Below are 26,601 nucleotides of genomic sequence, written 5' to 3'. Positions count from 1 at the left end.
CCCTTTTCTTCCTCCTCCTGTCCTCCTCCTCCCCTCCAACCTCCTCCCTCCATCTCCTTCCTGCACCTCCTCAGCTCCTCCCCTCCAGGAGAAGAGGAGTTTGGCTGAGGAGGAGGGAGGAGACTGAAGGGAGGAAGGGCTCTTCCCTCAGGCCATTAACCACCACGTGCACCTCCTCTCCATGGAGAGTTAGAGCAGGAGGAGGTGCCATCACATCACTCATCAATATGATTATTATCTCACTTAATCACAACTGTTGGAATGTCGAGTTTTACAGTGAAACTGAAGGATCTGTGATTGGTCATTAAGTTATGTTGAACTCTCTATAATCATGAATAACTTCATTTAATACTTCATGTAACTCTTCTCTAATAACATTAAGACATTTACTTTGAGTGACTTCATGTAATTCTTCTATTATCATATTAATACATTTACGTTGAATGACTTCATGTAATTCTTCTCTGAAAATGCCATAATGTTTTTTTTTTACTTATTTTTTATTTGACACATAGCCTATACAAACACAAACTTGACAAACACAGAGGAGATGTATATTACAGTTATACTTGTTTGAAATTCTTTAAAAGTCTTTCCTTTTTTTTCCTTTCTTCCTGTTGAATATATCTTTGTAAATATCAGTCCATATTCTTGTACTTGTACGTCATATTTCCAACAACCCAATTCTCATCTCCATTCCATCAGCCCCGAAGTACGGAAACTTTACAAGTGAGAAAAACAACGCTCCAAAGAAGAAGAAAATGGTGGAGGTGATTAGAGCTTTGGCATTGCATGTATTAATAATGGCCATCTTTTATCAAACAAGTCTGTATTCTTGCTGTGATTTTGAAAATGCTATAATGTTTTAATTATCTGTTTGATTTAATATGGACCCCAGTGGTCTTCATTTCAATGAAGACTAATGGGATCCAAAAGAAACAAGAAAAAATAAATGGTGATATCATCACATTTGTGTCTTCTTGATTTTATAACTTTGGGTTTGGCTCTTGGCAACAGAGTAAATCGAAGGCGACTGCACTTTTACTTGTCTAGGAGGACGTTCCGCCTCTGATCTAAGGGGCTTCTTCAGTTCGCAGCATATCGGTCTGACTAGTCCTCATGAGATATTTATTCAAAACTGTTGCATTGTTTTCAAAAGAATGATTATGTCTTTATTCATTTTTATTACGTAAGAAACAATATTTTTTTCCACGGTGCTTGGAAATTGGAAAACCCCAACACAAACAGTAAAGAAAATTTTGTGGGGATGTTATTCAATGTTCTTAAACCACTCGAACCACTTACTGAACCAGTGAGGCTTCAGACGTAGAACATCTGGTACGTCCCATTACAACCCCCCAATTACATCAATATTATATAAATAATATTAAATAAAGTAATATTACTTTTAGCTAAAGCTCATATTCATAACCATAAGTTCAATCAAACAACATGTTTTTGCCGTTTCGAGAAGTAAACAGTGAGTCAATGGCCCCAGTCTACGTCCCACCTTGAGCACTGAAATAACTTAAATACAACATGTATTTAAATTAAATGTGTGCAGCATGGATGTGTTATGGTGTGCAGCCAAGGGATGCGCGTGAATGTGGTGACGTAGGGACGAGGACCAATAGATCCATGACGAGGGCGGGGGCTGCTAACTCCATCGGCTGACAAGAAGTTAGCCAAAACGACCGGATTGCTTACTTCTGCTTTAATGTGTGTTGCCCACTTGCTTGTAAATTGAAGACAACGGCCGTGTTTTTGTTTTTAGGTGTCTTGGTCTTATCAATTTTATTATAAAATGGTGATTGAAACATTCATGTAGAAAACTGTTTTTTTTTTACTAGCCTATGTGTTGATGTTTATCTGTAAGGTGTCCATGATGATGCTATTCTAGTACGCTAGATCTAGAAATGTCCTTAAATTATTGGGAAATACCGCACTTGCTCATTCACCAACAATGCAGAGATGTCAGTTCTGGGTGCTTTTGCAATCAATCAATCAAGCAATCAATCAATATTTTTATTTGTCCCCAAGGGGGGCGATATTGCAGTACCCATATTCTGCCATCAGGAGGCGCTTCCATTGGACCAATGCGTGTCGTTACTCTCTAAGCTCCGCCCCCTTACCCGGGAAAACATTCTTGCTGCTTCCCCTTCATTGACAGCAGACTGACGAGGAGAGGAGTTTCAGCTTCAGACCAAACTAACAACTTCCTGTGAGTGAGTCCGGCTACAACAGTGCGGCTTCAACCTGCCGACACTCCACACTGAAGGTGAGTTTGATTAAAGTCTGGGTTTCTTTTTTTTTTATTGGAGGAAGAATAGACTTTACTGGACGCTGCTGCGACGCGGCGTCTCCACACGGCCGCCATCTTGGTTCAGTCCGCTCCCTCCCTCAGAGCCTCAACCCTCTGGAGCATGGTCTACTAAAAATAACCAGGACTCACTCAATTTTTCACCGATTTTCAAACGGTTTGCTTTGTTGTGAGCGTTAGAAATGCAGTTATGAGATTATGCTACTTAAAATTACTATTTATTATTCCAATCATTAACTTTTCAATGAAAGTAACATTATGCAAATAGTTAAAGTGTTAAAATGACTGGATCACCATTTACTGTAGCCAGAGTGAAAGCGAGTTGTACTTTGTCTAATTAAATATTAAATATTTAATAATAATGATAAGTTCATAAAACAAATTTTAGGTGTAACAAATACACAAAAAAGTAAGACATCAGGAAGGGGGCAGATACTTTTTCACGGGACTGACATAAAACATATCTCACTTAGAGATGCTCACATTATTTTTTTATTATTATTATTTTTGACACTTATGTAGCAAATATTCACACACCGAATAACGGTGATGCCATTTTCAGAGGTAATTGATTGGTCAGGAGGTGGAGCATTTATACCTGGCGATCTCAATCTGGAACATAACCGGTTTAGCTGTTCAGCATAAGTTATCATGAAGATGTAGGCCTGTCCAGGTAAGAGGTGACCCACCGTAGTGGAGGGAGGGGAGCCATGACTGACTCTATTTCCTGTCTTCTGTCTTTTCAGCTTCACTCACAGAATAAATGGCTTCCAGATTAGAGAAGGATCTCTGCTGTCCAGTTTGTAAGGAGGTCTTCAGAGATCCTGTCCTTCTGTCCTGCAGCCACAGCTTCTGTAGAGAATGTGTGAAGAGCTGGTGGAAGGAGAAACAAGATCGACTGTGTCCGGTTTGTAAGACAAGGTCTTCAAGACAACAACCACCTTGTAACCTGGTGTTGAAGAACCTGTGTGAGAAATTCTTACTAGAGAGAGAGCAGAGATCTTCAGAGCCTCTATGCAGTCTGCACTCTGAGAAACTCAAACTCTACTGTCTGGACCATGAGCAGCCAGTGTGTCTCATCTGCAGAGATACAGAAACACACAAAAACCACAGATTCAGACCCATCGATGAAGCTGCTCCACAACTCAAGAAGGAACGTGAGGAATGTTTTGAGCTCACAAGGAGGGCGATAAAGGCTTTACAAGTGGAGTTTGATCAAACAGCAGAATACCTTCATGTCCAGGCCCGACACACAGAGAGGCAGATTAAGGAGCAGTTTAAGAAGCTTCACCAGTTTCTAGAAGAGGAAGAGGAGGCCAGGATGGCTGCACTGAGGGAGGAAGAGGAGCAGAAGAGTCAGAGGATGAAGGAGAAGATGGAGGCTCTGAGCAGAGAGATAGCAGCTCTTTCACAGAAAGTCACAGCCACAGAGGACGAGCTGAGAGCTGAAGACGTCTCATTCCTGCTCAACTACAAGGCTGACGAGGAAAAAATCCAGCAGCTCCACCAGCAGATCAGCCTGCTGGAGGATCCACAGCTGGACTCAGGAGCTCTGATAGACCAGGCCAAACACCTGGGCAACCTGACCTTCAACATCTGGAACAAGATGAAGGACATGGTCTCCTACAGTCCTGTGGTTCTGGACCCAAACACTGCTGCTCGATATCTCATCCTGTCTGAAGATCTGACCAGTGTGAGAGAAGGAGACAAACAGCAGCTTCCTAACAATCCAGAGAGGATTGATAGGTACTCCTCTGTCCTGGGCTCTGAGGGTTTTAACTCAGGGACTCACAGCTGGGATGTCGAGGTTGGAGACAGTACATGGTGGGGACTGGGTGTGATAGCAGAGTCTGTGAAGATGAGTCCAAAGCAGATTCCAAGATTATGGAGATTGTGTTGCTATAGAGGTAAATACTCAGCAATTTTACCATTGGGTCCAGAGATTGATCTCAAAGATCAGAAGAAGCTCCAGAGGATCAGAGTGAATCTGGACTTCAACAGAGGAAAACTGTCGTTCTCTGATCCTGATACTAACACACACATACACACCTTCACACACACTTTCACTGAGAAGATGTTTCCATTCATTCAGATTGCTGATAAAGTCCCATTGAAGCTGTTACCAGTGAAGGTGTCAGTGACAGTGGAGCAGAGCAGTTAGAGATAAAGAGGATAATCATATTTATCATGTAGTTTATTTCTTAAAGAGAAAAGTCAGAGAATTAAACCTGTTAAACTGCACCTGTCCTCCTGCTGCCTCATTATTACCAACACTCTTTATTTCTCTTTGACTTCACATCGGGTTTTATTTCCACTTTCTTCTTCTTAACTGTTTATTGTCGACCTTTTCATCTGTAAAATGATTTCACTCAATTTCTCAACTTCATATTTGCTTTGTTTTCATAGATATTGAGTTGATTGTTGTCTCTATGTAAACTGATTGAGATCCAATAAAACGATCAGGAACAACATATTTAATCAGCTGAGTATCGATTATATTCAACAAACTTTATATTCTGATCTGCCTCAGGTGATAAAGTCTCAAACACATGAACAGATATGACCGTGTGGGTAAAAAGTAATTTTAGTTGAGCCCTGTCTAATACAGCCATGGAAATCAATAATTTTTTGGTGAAATTGACGCCTGAAGGGAGCCTTGAATTTGATAAAAACATTCACTCTACAAGAGCAACATGAGAAATAAGGTGTGCACTGCTCTACGTTAGGACACTGGCTGTTTTTCAAGCTTGCATATTCTTAGGCATGCTGAATTATTACTTATAGAATGCACTACATCCTGTCTTCAGTTTTATCAACAATAATAGCAGCAGCAGCAACATTATCTGTACAAAAATCAACTTTTACTGGCAAAAAACCTTTTGGCCCTCGGTTTAGCACACTTGACATACTTTGGCCCTAGCCTAAATTTGGGGAACTCTGCTTTAATAATAATCAAAGTGTTTTTATTGAGTTTTCAAAAAGTATATCATTCATACAGAAAAACACGAACTCAAGTCCTACAGCACAATGTAAGACTAAACTACGAAACAATAACACGACATACCATACTGAAATCAGACATACCCAGACAGACAGACAGACAGTCTTGGGGAAGGAACTCTGTTTTAAGAGCTTGCTTTTTTCATTCTGCGGCAGATTGCACTATTACAGTTGTGGTTTTGCACATTTCATGAGAGAAGTTGTCAGTCTCATTATATAGCATAATGTGACCATGTATCACTTTATTACATTCATACTGTCTTGTAATAATGCTTGGTTTTCTTCTCAAAATGCACCAGATTGATGCTTTTAAATATGAAATAGGCCTATTACAAATTTTCTTCCAGGGGAGCATGCCCCTGGACCCTCGTATCCTTCTCACCCGTTTCACCCCTGACTCATTTTCATGCCTGCTAATAATCCAGTGTAAGTATATTCCACTAACCTAATTGACTGTGTGAATAATTTAGAGTTAAATGACATTGAATTTCTAACGTTTAGTCATAACTACACTTCTTCAATAGGCTGCTTTCTTTATTGTAGCATATGTCTAAACAGATAGATAAAACAAAATAAAGAAGACACAGTCAAACAAAAACAGCCCGGTGTTTACATCAGTCCTGTTTTCCTGTAAAGTTTTACTCCTTTCTCCATTGTCTTTCTGTAGTAGATAGGGAAAGTTGTTGCTGTCATGTTGGAGATGTGCCAATAGGTGGCAGCATAGGCTCAGCTAAATGTAATATACAAGTCCTAGGCTAGTAGTGCAATAGTGGTAGAATGGAGGTGACGCTGCCATGACCATGTAATGTTCCCACAAATGTTCAGTACAACAAGATAAACCTGAAATAACACAAAGATATTACACTGTTGTCTTGTTAACCCTTTTCCTCTTCTTTTCCCCTTTGCTCTATTTCTATTTTCTATTCATTTACTACACATTTCTTTCCTCTAACTTCAAGAAAGCAAAGCAGAAAGGACATGAGAAAATACAAAAAAAGGACACAGGAGATGAGGGATAATGATATAAGACAATGTCCTTCAATCACCAGCTGATCATCAATAACCAATAATCAACAGGTGAGAGTCAACATTTCAGCTGTGATGTCAATGTGGTTTTACTCAGCACACTCTTTCTCCTCCATCTCTTTTTTTATGTAACTGGTGAAAAAACAAAAGTATGAATCAAATTTCAAAATAAAGTTACGCCACGTTTTTATTTGTATCTTAGATCTTTGTTATGAATCACTCTGGGGGTGCCACATGAATTTATTAATAATTATGGTTACAGTATATGCAACACTTTATTCTTAAAGGGATCATATCACATCATCAATACTTCCTCTCCTGGAAGTGAGGACTTTATGCTAGATAGAGAAGAACAACTAGAACAACTAGAAGCTCCGCCCCCTCTGTACCATAGACATACTGTACGTATATACATAAAAAAAAAAGGGAAGGAGTTCCACCGCACACAAACGGGTCGTATAAACACTTATTTATTTAGTTAAAAAGTCAAGCAGCAACGCGTTTCACCCATGTGGGCTTCATCAGGCTTGCTGTGCAAGGCAATCTCCTCCTTCTCAGTACATATATATGTATATATATCTTGTCTCATGATACCTCACATGACTTCCCCCTCACTCACAGAGTCACAGACTGAAGAAGAGACAACCAAACTTCTTGTGAGTCCAGCTACAACACTGCTGCTTCGACCTGCTGACACTCCACACACTGAAGGTGAGTTTGACTAAATCCTGGACTCAGAGTCACAGTAAACTTCAGTCAAGTCAGTAGAGGAGGGAGGGGAGCCACCGGGACATTTCCCGCCGGCCTGGCTCGCTTGGCAATCGATCGCGTACAGTTGGGACCAACTGGCTCGGGTTAGAATTGCCTGTCAAATGCCTAGTGAGTTTATACTTACTACTATAGCTCAATAGATTACTTGTTGGATAGTCCCATTCTTTTGTTTTTGTAAACTGGATAACTCTTCAACCAGATGTTCTCATTCATCTTGGTCATCGTCATTTCTGGACAACAAATCGAATCGAAGACAACTGGACTTGTATTTGTCTAGGAAGACGTTTTTCCTCTTATTCAAGTGGCTTCATCAGTTCGCAACGCATCGGTCTGACTAGTTCTCACTAGTCTGACAAACAGTGGAGTAAGACCCATGTTTTTAACCTCTGTGGGGGTGTTCACAAAAGTACAGTAGGCTACTTGTGTTCAGTAGAGTTTCACTTGACAATTGTTAGAGTCATGTGAGGCCTCTAGTGGAGAGAATGTGAGGTTGAGTTTGAATTGAAAACCTTTATTGTCATTAGGGCTGCCACAAACGATTATTTTGATAGTCGACTAGTCACCGACTATTTTTTTCGATTAGTCGACTAATCGGATCATACGTAAATTGAATGTAATGTAAACAGTTTGCAGCTGCTCTCATATAACCATAGCTTTCAGCTTGAAGTGTTTAAGGTATGCTAAACTAAACTAAAAATAAAGACAATTAAGATGATAGTTCATTAAACTTTTAATGAAATATGCAGCTTTAACTGTAGCATAAAGTGCAAACAGCTGAGTAAAATAAGGATAAGGCACTGGCCTAAACAACACCAAAATAAATACCTAAAGGTTTTTTAGGTTTTTCTTTCCTTCATTTGTCTCTGGCATTAAACATAGCTAGCTACATTTAAATAAAATGAGGTAGACACCTGAAACTAAGGAATTATTCACAATAATAAAGTTTTGGTAGGCCTATCATTCAAATATAACTTGTGCTCAGTGTAAATAATAGTCGTTCTGTTAAAAAAAAATGAATAGTTTATAAGACAATCGTCTTGTCTGAAGAAATGTAAATGTTCCCTTTTTACTGTCACAGAAGGAGAAACATGGAAAGACTCAAAGTTCTGTGTGAAACTCTGTCAAATGAAAACAAGTGAAACTGAGGTGCAGCTCAAACTCTGCAAGGTGCGGACTGTGATGAGAAGCTACCGGAAAATATTGACGTAGATTTACGCCGGGAGAGAAGACTTCCTCGTTAAGATGACCGCTCATTACGTGACGAGGACCGCTGTGACCAGACGCGGTAACGTTCCAATATAAGTCCGCGGTTTTATTTTTAAATGACGAACGGCTGTTTTTCAGTCCGTGATTTAAAACGGTGGAGCGGCGGTACCGCTCCTAGTATCACTTCTCATTTAAAATGACAGAGAGAGAGAGAGAGAGGGAGGAGCGGTGGCGGCGGCGGCGGCGGCGGCGGCGGGAGGGAGGGTGGGTGGGGGGCTACACCGGTGCCGCTTGATGACGGACAAGAGGTAGAGAGAGAAAAGAGAGAACACCTATGTGTAGGCTACTCACCTTGAGTGAGTGAGTGAGTGCTCGTGTGTGTGGTGGGCGGCTGCAGCGGCGGGTGTGGAAGGTGCCGCAGCAGTTTTGAGAGAAAAACAAAGTTAAAAAAAAAAAAAACGACGCATCGACTATTAAATTAGTTGCCGACGATTTTAATAGTCGACGTAGTCGTGACTAGTCGACTAATCGTGGCAGCCCTAATTGTCATTATACATCAGTACAACGAAATTATGTTGCTACTCCACTTGGTATACAATCAATAAATAGTAAAATAGTAAAAGCAATAAAACAATAAATAAAACCAACAACATCAATATAGAAAGTGCAAGAAATGCAAAGTGCAACAGTGTATGTTCATGAATGAGAGGGTGGCTGGGGGGGTTGTCATCTCTGTTTGTTTAAGTGTGTTATGACATTTGGGAAAAAGCTGTTTGTAAATCTGGTGGTTCTGGATTTGGTGGACCTATAACGCCTGCCAGAGGGCAACAGTTCAAACAGATGATGACCTGGGTGTGAATTGTCCTTGATGATGGTTTCTGCTCTGGAGAGAAGAAAGGAGTTGTTTACACTCCTGGGTGTAGATTAAAGAGCAGCATTGTAAATGGGAGATAGGTGGTGTCCCTATTAAGGGATGACTTTTCCACTTTTACATAGATGGCTTTTTCCTTCTCCTTTCAAACCATCTGTCCTCCCTGCAGTGACTTGCAGTCAGGGGCGGCAGGTGAGGCAATGCCTCACCTAGGCTGTCAGGAATAATTACATTATTTAGTTAATCTAAGGTTAAATTTTTTTTTATTTCAGATACCTTTACCAAAGGATTAAATGTGTCAGCATTTGGTGATTTTCATAGTCTAATAAACGCGACTCAACTGAGATTACCTCCGGCCAGGCAGCGGCTGTAGAAGCCACTCGCCGTCTCGTTGTTTTCAGAGCAGAGGCACAGAGCTGCTCTGCCTCTTCTGCCAATATGGTGTGTATGTGGCTGTTTGCACATGCGCAGTTTGTTCCCCCCATAGACTTTAGAGGTAAATTCATGCAAAATCACTGTTGCACATTCCCGTCGGGGGCAGTTTTTCAGCAAGCAGTCTCTGTATTTCCCTCTAAAACAACTCTGTCTGGTAACGTTGTGTTATTATCTCATAGCGTGGTGAATGTGCAGCTCACAACTTGTCCACCAGAGCGTTGTGAAGTTGTCGGATTTTGTATTTGATGAGTTTGATGAGGGAAACCAAGAAATTCTATGAGCCTCCATAGCGTAGCTCTGAGCAGCTCACGGCTCTGCTCCGCCGTTCTAAAAATAGCTTGCACCCACGATTAAAGGTAACAAACCTACTGCTATGACTATAGGGATTATGGCAATGGGCGAAATATTTTAGCCTCAATGCAAATTGACAAAACAAACATATTGTGATAGATTGCCTGACATAAATGGACAACAACAAAGCATCAAAGGAGGTATCATGCTTTTATAGCTTGTGCTTTTACATTAGGCTACTTAAATAAAACTGTTGTAGCGCAGCCTGGCCTACAATAAACTTTTAAAGGGACAACGAGGAGTTTTGGAAAAGCGAAGTGTTTTCACACTACATTTATGAGCCTCCGCACCGTGAAATTCTTTGACCGGCGCAAGACAGACTCATGTTTTCATTCATCAAGAATTAAAGTCAGAGGTTGGAAGACGATCACATACCGTCGTAGTTCCCACCATAAACGGAGATTCGGCGGCGTTATTCTCATGACTCGTTGCGAAACCGAAAGTAAAGAAACGCTGGTCGGCTCGCCCAGCATTTCCACCACCACTAATAATAACAAAATAACGATAGAGACAAAACCATATATTTATCGAAAAAGGGCCCATTAACAAGTGTGGGTAGCGTAGATTCATCCACATTAACGTGAGAATTTTTTTTATAACCAAATAGAAACTCCTTCTTGTCCCTTTAAAACAAAAAACACAACAGAAAAACTCCCTTGTTTCTTATTGCTGGTTACATGTTATTCATTTCATTTCATTTCTTTATTATTGAATTGGGACAGTGCACATTCATCAACACTGACGCATTAAGCATTAGTGTAAATGTGCCGGACTTAGCACAACTGCTAAATTTCAGCCGCAGTCCCAAGGCAGGTTTCTAAAAAACATAAACACAGAAGACTTTCCGAGTAGAAGCAGCATGTTGACTTTTTCGGGCTTCAGACAACTGTGGTGCAGAGTTACAACCTGACCTGCTCGACTGAAGATGTGCTCGGAAGGTATAGCTACTAGTTGCTGGATGCGCATATGTTTCCATGCCATGTTTGCAAGTAACGGGAACCTGCTTTCATTCACCTGCCACCATCTAAGGGGCCGCTCATCGCCCGCAATTACATCTTGCACGTAAATGGCCATTTCAGCATGTGAGCGTTGCTCTAGCGTTGAGATGACTGCGAGGGCGACTCTGCTAAGGAGAGAACCCAGAGTTGGTTTCTTCTTAGCTGGTTGACTGGTTGTTCCCCTCTCTTCCTCCTCATCTCCCACCCTGATAGTGATCGTCGTAAGGCTGTAATTGAAAGTGGAACCTTTGCTTTATTATTTTGCACTCTAACATGAGGCGCCCAAACTAACTCACTCTTGGTGCGTGAATCTGGTGGTTGTGGCTTGGGATGACTGACTCCACTTCCTGTCTGCTGTGTTTTCAGCTTCACTCACCGACTAAATGGCTTCCAGATTAGAGGAGGATCTCTGCTGTCCGGTCTGTAAGGAGGTCTTCAGAGATCCTGTTGTTCTGTCCTGCAGCCACAGCTTCTGTAAAGACTGTCTGAAGAGCTGGTGGAGAGAGAAACAAGATCGACTGTGTCCACTTTGTAAGACGGGATCTTCAAGACAACAACCACCTTGTAACCTGGTGTTGAAGAACCTGTGTGAGAGCTTCTTACTAGAGAGAGAGCAGAGATCTTCAGAGCCTCTCTGCAGTCTGCACTCTGAGAAACTCAAACTCTTCTGTCTGGACCATCAGCAGCCAGTGTGTCTCATCTGCAGAGATTCACAAACACACAACAACCACAGAATCAGACCCATCGATGAAGCTGCTGCACAACTCAAGAAAGAACTTGAGGAAACTCTGGAGTCCTTAAAGAAGAAGTTAAAGGGTTTTGAAGAAGTTCAAGTGAAGTTTGATCAAACAGCAGAACACATTAAGGTCCAGGCCCAACACACAGAGAGGCAGATTAAGGAGCAGTTTAAGAAGCTTCACCAGTTTCTAGAAGAGGAAGAGGAGGCCAGGATGGCTGCACTGAGGGAGGAAGAGGAGCAGAAGAGTCAGAGGATGAAGGAGAAGATGGAGGCTCTGAGCAGAGAGATAGCAGCTCTTTCACACACAGTCAGAGCCACAGAGGACAAGCTGAGAGCTGACGGTGTCTCACTCCTGCTCAACTACAAGGCTGCAGTGGAAAGAGTCCAGCAGCGCCCCCTGCTGGAGGATCCACAGCTGGACTCAGGAGCTCTGATAGACCAGGCCAAACACCTGGGCAACCTGACCTTCAACATCTGGAACAAGATGAAGGACATGGTCTCCTACAGTCCTGTGGTTCTGGACCCAAACACTGCTCATCCAAGACTCATCCTGTCTGAAGATCTGACCAGTGTGAGACTAGGAGATGAACAGCAGCTTCCTGACAATCCAGAGAGATGTAATATGTTCCCCTCTATCCTGGGCTCTGAGGGTTTTAACTCAGGGACTCACAGCTGGGATGTCCAGGTTGGAGACATTACAGTCTGGTTACTGGGTGTGTTAACAGAGTCTGTGCTGAGGAAGGGGAAGAAGATAGGGTCTGGATCATGGAAAATATTGTTCTATGAAGGTAAATACTTCAGAGCATGTTCACCACCAGCTTTAGACATTTATCTCCCCAAGCAGAAGAAGTTCCAGAGGATCAGAGTGAATCTGGACTTCAACAGAGGAAAACTGTCGTTCTCTGATCCTGATACTAACACACACATACACACCTTCACACACACTTTCACTGAGAAGATGTTTCCATACATTAACACAGGTGATAAAGTCCCAGTGAAGCTGTTACCAGTGAAGGTCTCAGTGTCACACTGTCAGCCCTCCCCCCTCTTCCTCTCCCCCTCTCCTCCTCTTCCTCCTCCTCCTCTTCCTCTCCCCCTCTCCTCCTCTTCCTCCTCCTCCTCCTCTTTCAGAGTCGGGCAGACAGAGGAGGAGGCGATGGAGTAGGAGGAGGGACTCTCCCCTCAGAGCGACCTCCTCCTACCGGGCCTTCAGGAGCTCCATGGAGCAGGCCAGCAACCACCACGGGCGCCGCCGTCACATCACCCATCGATGTGATTATTACTATAGATGATGGCTGATAAAAAGTGATTAAGTTTGAGGTCTGACAAAGAATCAGAACTTTGAACAACTGTTGGAATGTCGAGTTTTACAGTGAAACTGAAGGAAGCTGTGATTCGTCATGAAGTTATGTTGAACTCTTTATAATCATATTAATACATTTATGTTGAATAACTTCATTTAATGCTTCATATAACTCTTCTATAATCATCTTAATACATTTATGTTGAATAACTTCATTTAATGCTTCATGCAGGCTAACTCTTATATAATCATATTAATACATTTACTTCGAGTGACTTCATGTAATTTTTCATATAATTCTAGTTATACAAACGTCTACTGCTCAGGCATACTTTCACCTAGAGACTTCATTTAAACTTTAAACAGTAGACACAAGTCTTGTGTATTGGCGTCTTACTCCACGTTTTGATAGGTCACATAGTTTTTGATCAATCCCTGATCAATGACCATGATCATTTTTGGAGAAATTATGAGATTATAATGGGTGTGTATTGCACGGAATGTTCGTGTCAGAGTGTGTGACATCATCGGTCAGAGTGGGAGAAAGCCCAGAAAAACTCCAGATTTTTTCTCTTTCCACACTCGGCCCGACCACAATTTACACTCTACACACATCATTTTTTCAGAAAATTGTAGACAAACTTGTTCTGTCACTCACCATGTGCTCAAAATATCAGAGAGACTTACAGAATTTAAATTATCAGCCTCTAAGTGCGGCCACGTCTGACTCTGCTCCTCATTGACTCCAATACAAAGATTTTCTGAGAGAAGCAGAACGGACTCCTGTTTTAAAACTGCCAGCGTCTCCAAAATATTTACTGTAGAAACACCAAATCCTACCAAATTATTCAGGAAGTCCTTACAGCACCGTTGCTCTGTGTTTTTTTCTGATAGGAGTTACCGTTTTGTCACAGTAAGCCTAAATGTGAGACTAGTGCAGAGGCAGAAAATCACTCTTTTTCTCGACATTTCTGTCTGTCTCAGCCTGGGAGGCCCCTATCGCCGTGGTAACCACCTCAAGTTGCTGTGGTAACGTCTGAAGCTCAGGCCAGAGCTCGTTAACTTCATAAACAATCCACCTGGAGCTCGTTAACATGTTTGTAAACACACACACACACACACACACGATCAATCAGACTGACACAGGATGCAGCTCATATGTGTCAAGTCAGTCACACACACACACAGAGGAAATTTTCTAGTTTTTCTTATAATTCTTCTATAATCATATTAATACATCTATGTTGAATGACTTCATGTAATTCTTTTGTGAAAATGCTGTAATGTTTAAATTGTCTCTGTTTGGTTTAATGTGAACCCCAGGAAGAATAGTCTCCATTTCAATGAAGACTAATTGGGATCCAAAAGAAACAATAAACTGTGGCATTACAACATGTTACAAACTGTGTCTCCTTGATTTTATAACTTTGCCTTAAAAAGCTGTTTTTAGCGTCGCCATGCTTTTACATAGACGTGTTCATCTTTTATTGGCTGTTTCTGTTTGTGTTTGTTTCTCTCACTTTTTTTTATTTTTTATTTCACTTTTTTTAGAAAATGAGCAAAAATGTTTAATGTAGAAGACAACTTTTTTTGTTTAGTTTTTTTACTAGCCTATGTGTTAATGTTTATCTGTAAAGGATCCTTGATGATGCAATTAACGTGAGTGATCTATAAATGTCCTTAAATGGACAACGAGGAGTTTATGAGCCTCCTCCGCGCACCGTACATTTCTTTGACTGGCGCAAGACAGACTCATGTTTTCATTCATCAAGAATTAAAGTCAGAGGTTGGAAGACGATCACATACCGTCGTAGTTCCCACCATAAACGGCGATCCGGCTGCGTTATTCTCATGACTCGCCACGAAACCGAAAGTAAAGAAACGCTGGTCGGCTCGCCCAGCATTTCCACCACCACTAATAATAACAAAATAACCATAGAGACAAAACCATAGATTTATCTAAAATGGACCATTAACAAGTGGTAACGTAGATTCATCCACATTAATATCAGACTTTTTATAACCAAATAGAAACTCCTCGTTGTCCCTTTAAATTACTGAAAATACCTTATTATACCTTAAATAGGCTACTTGCTCATTCACCAACAATGCAGAGATGTCAGTTCTTGGGCGCTTTTGCAATCAAACAATCAAACAATCAATCAATCAATCAATCAATCAATCAATCAATCAATCAATCAATCAATCAATCAATATCTTTATTTGTCCCCAAGGGGGGCGATTCATTTTGCAGTACCCATATTCCGCCATCAGGAGGCGCTTCCATTGGACCAATGCGTGTCGTTACTCTCTAAGCTCCGCCCCCTTACCCGGGAAACAAAACATCCCAGCTGCTTCCCCTTCATTCACAGCAGACTGACGAGGAGACGAGACCAAACTAACAACTTCCTGTGAGTGAGTCCGGCTACAACACTGCTGCTTCAACCTGCCGACACTCCACACTGAAGGTGAGTTTGATTAAAATCTGGGTTTCTTTTTTTTTATTGGAGGAAGAGTAGACTTTACTGGACGCTGCTGCGACGCGGTTCAGTCCGCTCCCTCCCTCAGAGCCTCAACCCTCTGGAGCATGGTCTACTAAAAATAACCAGGACTCACTCAATTTTTCACCGATTTTCAAACGGTTTGCTTTGTTGTGAGCGTTAGAAATGCAGTTATGAAATTATGCTACTTAAAAAAATGTTTTATTATTTTAATCATGCACTAAAGTAACATTGTGCAAAGAGTTGAAGTGTTATGATGACTGGATCACCATGCTGCAGCCAGAGTCAAAGCAAGTTGCCTGACCCAATATTAGTCCCTGGAGGCAAAATAACGTTTTCCAACAGACTAATTGTAACAGAATGTTTTTCACCATACATCATTTCTATGAGGGGTCCAGAACAACATACTAAAAGTCCTAAGAAATCCTAGTTGGGGAAATATGTTTTTATTCTCATCAATGCCAGTACAATACAACCCAATAGGGCTATTTTTTCCTTTACTCCTATCACAATGAAACTTTACACAATGAAAGTATCTACGAAATGTAACATTTTTTGTATTATAAGTTTCTTTGAAAATTTAATTTTAAATATGCAAATGAGCTCAACGCTAATTGACTTATGGTCAAAAAGCTATAAAGCCGCAGCAAAAACAGGGGGCAAATAACTAACACATTCATGTCCATTCAGTAAGTTAACCTATGCATACACACTATTGAGCTCGTTTGCATATTCAAATTAATTTTGCAAGAAACTTGTAATACAAAAAATGTTACATTTCATGGATACTTTCATTGTGTAAACATTATGGTGGGAGTAAAGGAAAAGAAATATCCCCATTGGAGTGTATTGTTGTCTGGTCTTATTGACACCATAGACTTTATACAGTAAATCAATCTTGGATTGATGAGAATTAAACACATTTCCCCAACTAGGATTTCTTAGGACTTTTAGTATGTTGTTCTGGACACCTCATAGAAATGATGTATGGTGAAAAACATTCTGTTACAATTAGGCCTAGTTCTATTTTTTGCTCCAAAATGAGCTAGATTGCCTGGACTGTATGGTCGCTTGTGAATTACGTCTGTGAGTCTGATCCACCCCCCGATTAACTCATTGATCACCCAGGGTTTCCCAGTCTAGATATGAGGATGATGATGACACCATCATCCTTGTTCACATGGAACAGGCAGAGTTTGCAGCATCTGACCAATCACAAACATGGACAGGAGTATTTCACTAATGAGTAGTAGTAGTAGTGACCCACCGTAGTGGAGGAAGAGGAGCCATGACTGACTCTATTTTCTGTCTTCTGTCTTTTCAGCTTCTCTCACAGACTAAATGGATTCCAGATTAGAGAAGGATCTCTGCTGTGCGGTCTGTACGGAGGTCTTCAGAGATCCTGTTCTTCTGCCCTGTGGCCACAGCTTCTGTAAAGACTGTGTGAAGAGATGGTGGAAGGAGAAACAAGATCGACTGTGTCCAGTTTGTAAGACAAGGTCTTCAAGACAACAACCACCTTGTAACCTGGTGTTGAAGAACCTGTGTGAGAGCTTCTTACTAGAGAGAGAGCAGAGATCTTCAGAGCCTCTCTGCAGTCTGCACTCTGAGAAACTCACACTCTACTGTCAGGACCATCAGCAGCTAGTGTGTCTCATCTGCAGAGATTCAGAAAAACACAAAAACCACAGATTCGGACCCACCGATGAAGCTGCTTCACACCTCAAGAAGATCCGTGAGGGAACTTTTGAGTTCATAAGGAGGAAGTTAAAGGGTTTTCAAGTGGAGTTTGATCAAACAGCAGAATACCTTCATGTCCAGGTCCGACACACAGAGAGACAGATTAAGGAGCAGTTTAAGAAGCTTCACCAGTTTCTAGAAGAGGAAGAGGAGGCCAGGATGGCTGCACTGAAGGAGGAAGAGGAGCAGAAGAGTCAGAGGATGAAGGAGAAGATGGAGGCTCTGAGCAGAGAGGGAGAAGCTCTTTCACAGAAAGTCAGAGCCACAGAGGACGAGCTGAGAGCTGAAGACGTCTCATTCCTGCTCAACTACAAGGCTGACGAGGAAAAAATCCAGCAGCTCCACCGGCAGATCAGCCTGCTGCGCAAGAGTCTACAGCTGGAGCCAGGAGCTCTGATAGACCAGGCCAAACACCTGGGCAACCTGACCTTCAACATCTGGAACAAGATGAAGGACATGGTCTCCTACAGTCCTGTGGTTCTGGACCCAAACACTGCTCATCCAAGATTCATCCTGTCTGAAGATCTGACCAGTGTGAGACAAGGAGACAAACAGCAGCTTCCTGACAATCCAGAGAGGATTGATTATTCCTGCTCTGTCCGGGGCTCTGAGGGTTTTAACTCGGGGACTCACAGCTGGGATGTCGAGGTTGGAGACAATACAGGGTGGGAACTGGGTGTGATAGCAGAGTCTGTGCAGAGGATGGGATGGGACTTCAAGTCAGGAAAATGGACGATAAAGTTCAGTGAAGGTGAATACTCAGAACATTCACCATCAGGTCCAGACATTGTTCTCCCTGAGCAGAAGAAGTTCCAGAGGATCAGAGTGAATCTGGACTTCAACGGAGGAAAACTGTCGTTCTCTGATCCTGATACTAACACACACATACACACCTTCACACACACTTTCACTGAGAAGATGTTTCCATATATTGCCTGTCTTGAAGATGAAGTCCCAGTGAAGCTGTTACCAGTGAAGTGTCAGTGACAGTGGAGCAGAGCAGTTAGAGATAAAGAGGATGATCATATTTATCATGTAGTTTATTTCTTAAAGAGAAGTCAGAGAATTAAACCTGTTAAACTGCACCTGTCCTCCTGCTGCCTCATTATTACCAACACTCTTTATTTCTCTTTGACTTCACATTGGGTTTTATTTCCACTTTCTTCTTCTTAACTGTTTATTGTCGACCTTTTCATCTGTAAAATGATTTCACTCAATTTCTCAACTTCATATTTGCTTTGTTTTTCATAGATATTGAGTTGATTGTTGTCTCTATGTAAACTGATTGAGATCCAATAAAACGATCAGGAACAACATATTTAATCAGCTGAGTATCGATTATATTTCAACAAACTTTATATTCTGATCTGCCTCAGGTGATAAAGTCTCAAACACATGAACAGATATGACTGTGTGGGTAAAAAATACAGCCATGGAAATCACTAATTTTTTGGTGAAATTGGCGCCTGAAGGGAGCCTTGAATTTAATAAAAACATTCACTCTACAAGAGCAACATGAGAAATAAGGTGTGCACTGCTCTACGTTCGGGCACTGGCTGTTTTTCAAGCTTGCATATTCTTAGGCATGCTAAATTATTACTTATAGAATGTACTACAGCTTGTCTTCAGTTTTATCACCAATAATAGCAGCAGCAGCAACATTATCTGTACAAAAATCAACTTTTACTGGCAAAAAAACCTTTTGGCCCTCGGTTTAGCACACTTGACATACTTGGGCCCTAGCCTAAATTTGGGGAACTCTGCTTTAAGAGCTTGCTTTTTTCATTCTGCAGCAGTGCATTTCATGAGAGAAGTTGTCAGTCTCATTATATAGCATAATGTGACCATGTATCACTTTATTACATTCATACTGTCTTGTAATAATGCTTGGTTTTCTTCTCAAAATGCACCAGATTGATGCTTTTAAATATGAAATAGGCCTATTACAATTTTACAATTACAACCCTGACTCATTTGCATGCCTGCTAATAATCCAGTCTAAGTATGTTCCACTAACCTAATTGACTGTGTGAATAATTTAGAGTTAAATTACCTTGAAGTTCTAACTTTTAGTCATAACTACACTTCTTCAGCATACGTCCTCATAGACAAGTGTAAACAGATAGATAAAACTAAATAAAGAAGACACAGTCAAATAAAAACAGCCCACATTTACATGTTACAGTGACTTTACTTTGTAATATGCAAGGAGGAAGAGCATAAATAGAGTAGGCTACTGCGTGATTGCTGTGCGTGACAACTTTCTGCGTCATGACGTCATACGAGAACGTGAAAGCTCGTCACCGCTTCAAACGGCCGGCCGCTCTTTCCCACCGCTGATGTTCGTGAAGGAGTGAAGAGTATTTATTTACAGCTACTGTGTGGATGCACTGTGTCGCTGGAGATAAAGTGGAAGAAGGTAGGCTATGTTTTAAACTTTTAACCCTGAGAGGTGTAAAAACTTTATCTTTATGTTTTACCAGACTGACAGACCGAGGTATTTTCGGGCGCTAGCTAAGCTAAGCTAACTGTCCATAGCTACCTGCGGTTCCTCGGTGGGGGGAGGGGCTGTGTGGGAGCAGCAGAACCGTTATAACCGGTTGTCACCGGTTCAACGGACATTTTCACTTCTAATAAACAGCTACTTTCCTGCTTGTTGTTGGCAGGATAAGCAGCATTTTTGACGAGTTTACACTGCCTCGGGTTGAATACAAGACGGTGACAGAGACGACGGGATGGACAGGTTTTATATTATTTTTATTTTTATTTTTTTACGGTGGTCACATCACAGGAGAGCGGGATCACGGTCCGGCGGTTTAATGCTGTTTTACTACGGTCTGCTGAATCTGGTAAGTTCCCTCATGATAATGTGATTGCCTCTGTTATATTATGAGACGGCCATCGATTCAGATACACTCGTTTAAGATGAATTTGTTGGGGAAAAAAACAACGAAATGACGGTAATGCAAAGGTACAGTGATTTTGTAACAATAAATGTTCAGCTCATTCACCATATTGGTTTTCTGTTACCTAAGCAGCAGTGAAAATTTGAAATACATGGAGTTACAAAACCCAGATGTTACAGACTGAGAATTATCAGTGTAAGAACACAGGTTAAATAAATTGGTTTGTCAGGAGATATTATTATTGTCCTTTTTAGCAGACTTAAGTTTAAACTTTTGCTTCATAAACAGCTACTCTCCTCACACCAATGGCTGCTTGTTGTTGGCAGTACTGTACAAGCAGCATTTTTGACGAGTTACACCGCCTCGGGTTGAACACCAGACCGGTGACAGAGACGACGCGGTGGACGGGTTTTTACACGGCGGTCACATCACAGGAGAGCGGGATCACGGTCCGGCGGTTTAACGCTGTTTTACTACGGTCTGCTGAATCTGGTAAGTTCCCTCATGATAATGTGATTGCCTCTGTTATATTATGAGACGGCCATCGATTCAGATACACTCGTTTAAGATGAATTTGTTGGGGAAAAAAACAACGAAATGACGGTAATGCAAAGGACCAGTGATTTTGTTACAATAAATGTTCAGCTCATTCACCATATTGGTTTTCTGTTACCTAAGCAGCAGTGAAAATTTGAAATACATGGAGTTACAAAACCCAGATGTTACAGACTGAGAATTATCAGTGTATAAACACAGGTTAAATAAATTGGTTTGTCAGTATTATTATTGTGCTTTTTAGCACACAACTATTTAAACTTCATATTGCTTCATTGTGCCAAAGTGGTAGTAAATCACTGTGCAGTCACTTTGATTGCACACTGCATCTTTCAAGGCAAATAGTAAAGCTGTTTACTATAATTAAACAGATGTGGATATACAACATGCAGCTGGGTGTATGTGGCCACCTGGGAGTGTGAAATTTTATGTCACCCACATGTGATGGTGTCAGATTAAGGCATTTTGAACACGAGACATTATTTTGTATGTTTCAGGCTTATTATGTGTTCAACAGTTATTATTAGTCATTTGATGCACTTGATCTTTTCTGTCCATGTCTGATGAACGTCTTCAGGAAAAACAGGCCGGTTGACTTTTGGCTGAGCTTTTACGTCAGACAAAGGTGAGGTGTCTCCTGTTTTCCTGTAACGGTTTCCTCCTTTCCCTTTGTCTTTCTGCAGTAGATGGGGAAAGTTATTGCTGTCATGTTGGAGATGTGCCAATAGGTGGCAGCATGGACTCAGCTAAATGTAATATACAGGTAAGTCCTAGTAGTGCAGTAGTGGTAGAATGAAGGTGATGCTGCCATGCCCATGTAATGTTACAACAACATAACTCTGCTGTCAGCCCATCCTGAAGTAACACAAAGATATTACACTGTTATCTTGTTTTTTCCATCTTATTTTCCCCTTTGCTCTATTCCTCCATCTTTTCTATTTATTTACTACACCTTTCTTTCCTCTAACTTCAAGAAAGCAAAGCAGAAAGGACATGAGAAAATACAAAACACAGGAGACGAGAGATGATGATATAAGACAATGTCCTTCAATCAACAGCTGATCGTCAGTAACCAATAATCAACAGGTGAGAGTCAACATTTCCTCTCAGCTGTGATGTCAATGTGGTTTTACTCAGCACACTCTTCCTCCTCTTTCTCCTCCTCCTACTTCTCTCTTCTCTTAACTGGTGAAAAAACAAAAGCATGAATCAAATTTCAAAATAAAGTTACGCCACATTTTCATTTGTATCTTAGATCTCTGTTATGAATCACAATCTGGGGGTGACAGGAACAGGAAGTGATCAGTTCAGCCTTTAAATACAATTATTTATTTTTATTAGACTGAATATGAACATAAAACCAAGGAGCTCCCTCTTCTCTCTGCTCCTCCCCTGGTGGGAGGGAAGGCAGATGGGAGGCTTAATGGGAGGACTGGATTGCAGACTGGTTAATGGGAAGGTTTGATTTACTTGTTTAATAGGGTAATGTTTTATAATTGTAATTCATTTAGTAAAGCCATTCGCAGTGTAATGCTTTGCATGAAGTTCCTTGCTTTTATTTTTCTTATCTTTTATGCGAGTTTTGAGTTTATTTTGTTAAAGTGGTGTGGGACAACTCAACGGCCCAAATAGAGATTTTTTTCTTCATCAACTGTTTTAGTTTTTAGCGTTTACTGTCTTAATAGTCTTAGTCCATTAGTTTTTATCTCCAGTGTTTCCTCCTGTGAAGTGAGTGTGTGTGTATGTGGGTGTGTGTAGGTGTATGTGAGTTGGTATTTCTCTATGTGTCTATGTCTGTATGTCACTGTGTGTATTTGTGTGTTGCTTCTAGCATGAAAGGTGCCATATAAATAAATAAAATTTGAATTTAAATGTGAACTTTGCAACTATTGATAATGTTATTTTGTTTATAATTATTAACTTAGTTATTAAACAAGGTTCTATGTTAATAGTTAGCACACATTTATGAGACTATAAATATCTGGTCCCCCGAGGTGGATTTAATAAAATTAAATCCCATTAATTTTTTTATACAGTAGTAATTATTAATATTTGACTAATTTGATGGCCAATAACCATCTTAGGATTTTGGTGCTTCCTCGTGAGGCATCTTAATATTTCTGTCCATAGTTTTACTAGAGCAACATAAATGCTGCCCCCGTGTGAGGCTAGCTAATTAAAATTTACAGTTGTGCCAAATCACAACATAAGTAAATGCTGCCCCGTGTAGAAGGCAGTGTACGGAGCTGCCCGTATAAGGCATCTTAATATTTTTATTCATAGTTGTGTTAAATCACAACAACAGCATGCATTGAAAGTGGAACCTTTGTTTTATTATTTTACACTCTAACATTAGGCGCCCAAACTAACTCACTCTTGGCACGTGAATCTGGTGGTTGTGGCATGGGATGACTGACTCTACTTTCTGTCTTCTGTCTTTTCAGCTCCACTCTCAGACTAAATGGCTTCCAGATTAGAGGTGGATCTCTGCTGTCCGGTCTGTACGGAGGTCTTCAGAGATCCTGTTGTTCTGTCCTGCAGCCACAGCTTCTGTAAAGACTGTCTGAAGAGCCGGTGGAGAGAGAAACTAGATCCACTGTGTCCAATTTGTAAGACAAGATTTTCAAAGTCAAGTCCACCTTGTAACCTGGTGTTGAAGAACCTGTGTGAGAGCTTCTTACTAGAGAGAGAGCAGAGATCTTCAGAGCCTCTCTGCAGTCTGCACTCTGAGAAACTCAAACTCTTCTGTCTGGACCATCAGCAGCCAGTGTCTTGTCTGCAGAGATTCAACAAAACACACCAACCACAGAATCAGACCTGTTGATGAAGCTGCTTCACAACTCAAGAAGGAACTTGAGGAAACTCTGGAGTCCTTAAAAAAGAAGTTAAAGGGTTTTGAAGAAGTTCAAGTGAAGTTTGGTCAAACAGCAGAACACATTAATGTCCAGGCCCGACACACAGAGAGGCAGATTAAGGAGCAGTTTAAGAAGCTTCACCAGTTTCTAGAAGAGGAAGAGGAGGCCAGGATGGCTGCACTGAGGGAGGAAGAGGAGCAGAAGAGTCAGAGGATGAAGGAGAAGATGGAGGCTCTGAGCAGAGAGATAGAAGCTCTTTCACACACAGTCACAGCCACAGAGGACGAGCTGAGAGCTGAAGACGTCTCATTCCTGCTCAACTACAAGGCTGCAGTGGAAAGAGTCCAGCAGCGCCCCCTGCTGGAGGATCCACAGCTGGACTCAGGAGCTCTGATAGACCAGGCCAAACACCTGGGCAACCTGACCTTCAACATCTGGAACAAGATGAAGGACATGGTCTCCTACAGTCCTGTGGTTCTGGACCCAAACACTGCTCCTCCAGGACTCATCTTGTCTAAAGATCTGACCAGTGTGAGACGAGGAGGCAAACAGCAGCTTCCTGACAATCCAGAGAGGGTTGATTCTTACTGCTCTGTCCTGGGCTCTGAGGGTTTTAACTCAGGGAATCACAGCTGGGATGTCGAGGTTGGAGACAGACCACGGTGGGGACTGGTTGTGTTACCAGAGTCTGTGCAGAGGAAGGGAAACAATAGAGCGTCTAGAGTATGGATGATATTGTTCTATGAAGGTGAATATTCAGCATGTTCACCATCAGGTCCAGATATTGATCTCCCAGAGCAGAAGAAGCTCCAGAGGATCAGAGTGAATCTGGACTTGAACAGAGGAAAACTGTCGTTCTCTGATCCTGATACTAACACACACATACACACCTTAACGCACTCTTTCACTGAGAAGATGTTTCCATTCATTGCCACTGATGATAAAGTAGTCCCAGTGAAGCTGTTACCAATGAAGTTGTCATTGTTGTTGTCCTCCTGCCCTTTCCAGACCCCGTCTTGCCCTACCCTCCCCGTCTTGCCCAAGCTCTAATTGCCCTTTTCTTCCTCCTCCTGTCCTCCTCCTCCCCTCCAACCTCCTCCCTCCATCTCCTTCCTGCACCTCCTCAGCTCCTCCCCTCCAGGAGAAGAGGAGTTTGGCTGAGGAGGAGGGAGGAGACTGAAGGGAGGAGGGGCTCTTCCCTCAGGCCATTAACCACCACGTGCACCTCCTCTCCATGGAGAGTTAGAGCAGGAGGAGGCGCCATCACATCACTCATCAATATGATTATTATCTCACTTAATCACAACTGTTGGAATGTCGAGTTTTACAGTGAAACTGAAGGATCTGTGATTGGTCATTAAGTTATGTTGAACTCTCTATAATCATGAATAACTTAATTTAATACTTCATGTAACTCTTCTCTAATAACATTAAGACATTTACTTTGCGTGACTTCATGTAATTCTTCTATTATCATATTAATACATTTACGTTGAATGACTTCATGTAATTCTTCTCTGAAAATGCCATAACGTTTTTTTTTTACTTATTTTTTTATTTGACACAGCCTATATACAAACACAAACTTAACAAACACAGAGGAGATGTATATTACAGTTATACTTGTTTGAAATTCTTTAAAAGTCTTTCCTTTTTTTTCCTTTCTTCCTGTTGAATATATCTTTGTAAATATCAGTCCATATTCTTGTACTTGTACGTCATATTTCCAACAACCCAATTCTCATCTCCATTCCATCAGCCCCGAAGTACGGAAACTTTACAAGTGGGAAAAACAACAATACAAAGTACGGAAACTTTACAAGTGAGAAAAACAACGCTCCAAAGAAGAAGAAAATGGTGGAGGTGATTAGAGCTTTGGCATTGCTTGTATTAATAATGGCCATCTTTTATCAAACAAGTCTGTATTCTTGCTGTGATTTTGAAAATGCTATAATGTTTTAATTATCTGTTTGATTTAATATGGACCCCAGTGGTCTTCATTTCAATGAAGACTAATGTGATCCAAAAGAAACAAGAAAAAATAAATGGTGATATCATCACATTTGTGTCTTCTTGATTTTATAACTTTGGGTTTGGCTCTTGGCAACAGAGTAAATCGAAGGCGACTGCACTTTTACTTGTCTAGGAGGACGTTCCGCCTCTGATCTAAGGGGCTTCTTCAGTTTGCAGCATATCGGTCTGACTAGTCCTCATGAGATATTTATTCAAAACTGTTGCATTGTTTTCAAAAGAATGATTATGTCTTTATTCATTTTTATTACGTAAGAAACAATATTTTTTTCCACGGTGCTTGGAAATTGGAAAACCCCAACACAAACAGTAACGGAAATTTTGTGGGGATGTTATTCAATGTTCTTAAACCACTCGAACCACTTACTGAACCAGTGAGGCTTCAGACGTAGAACATCTGGTACGTCCCATTACAACCCCCCAATTACATCAATATTATATAAATAATATTAAATAAAGTAATATTACTTTTAGCTAAAGCTCATATTCATAACCATAAGTTCATCGGCTGACAAGAAGTTAGCCAAAACGACCGGATTGCTTACTTCTGCTTTAATGTGTGTTGCCCACTTGCTTGTAAATTGAAGACAACGGCCGTGTTTTTGTTTTTAGGTGTCTTGGTGTTATCAAATTACACTTATTATTTTTTTTATTATAAAATGGTGATTGAAACATTCATGTAGAAAACTGTTTTTTTTTTTACTAGCCTATGTGTTGATGTTTATCTGTAAGGTGTCCATGATGATGCTATTAACGTGGGTGATCTAGAAATGTCCTTAAATTATTGGGAAATACCGCACTTGCTCATTCACCAACAATGCAGAGATGTCAGTTCTGGGCGCTTTTGCAATCAATCAAGCAATCAATCAATATTTTTATTTGTCCCCAAGGGGGGCGATATTGCAGTACCCATATTCTGCCATCAGGAGGCGCTTCCATTGGACCAATGCGTGTCGTTACTCTCTAAGCTCCGCCCCCTTACCCGGGAAAACA

General features: G+C 41.1%; 2 protein-coding genes and 1 pseudogene across 3 annotated transcripts; all 3 read left to right on the top strand.

The window, feature by feature from the left end:
- The first annotated feature begins 3,083 nt into the window (after nucleotides 1-3,083).
- On the top strand, nucleotides 3,084-13,009 carry LOC311005895 (annotated as a pseudogene). Its single transcript has 3 exons — nucleotides 3,084-4,451; nucleotides 11,344-12,740; nucleotides 12,931-13,009. The product of its transcript is annotated as an uncharacterized misc_RNA (transcript).
- Nucleotides 13,010-17,226: 4,217 nt separating this feature from the next.
- On the top strand, nucleotides 17,227-18,248 carry LOC311005894 (zinc-binding protein A33-like; the record flags this gene model as incomplete). The annotated part of the gene is made up of 2 exons (XM_083998502.1): nucleotides 17,227-17,256; nucleotides 17,343-18,248. 2 exons carry the CDS (start codon nucleotides 17,227-17,229, stop codon nucleotides 18,246-18,248), a joined length of 936 nt encoding a protein of 311 aa, XP_083854628.1.
- A 4,935-nt stretch (nucleotides 18,249-23,183) lies between these two features.
- Nucleotides 23,184-24,627, top strand: LOC311005893 (E3 ubiquitin-protein ligase TRIM35-like; the record flags this gene model as incomplete). The annotated part of the gene is given in 3 exon segments (XM_083998501.1): nucleotides 23,184-23,488; nucleotides 23,490-24,300; nucleotides 24,586-24,627. Coding segments are annotated over 3 exon segments (1,158 nt in total).
- Between the last annotated feature and the right edge of the window lie 1,974 nt (nucleotides 24,628-26,601).

Source organism: Trachurus trachurus (assembly GCF_905171665.1).
Source record: "Trachurus trachurus genome assembly, chromosome: 22".
Taxonomy (NCBI): domain Eukaryota; kingdom Metazoa; phylum Chordata; class Actinopteri; order Carangiformes; family Carangidae; genus Trachurus; species Trachurus trachurus.
The sequence above is the reverse complement of the archived record's forward strand: the minus strand, read 5'-3'. Positions and strand labels throughout refer to the sequence as shown.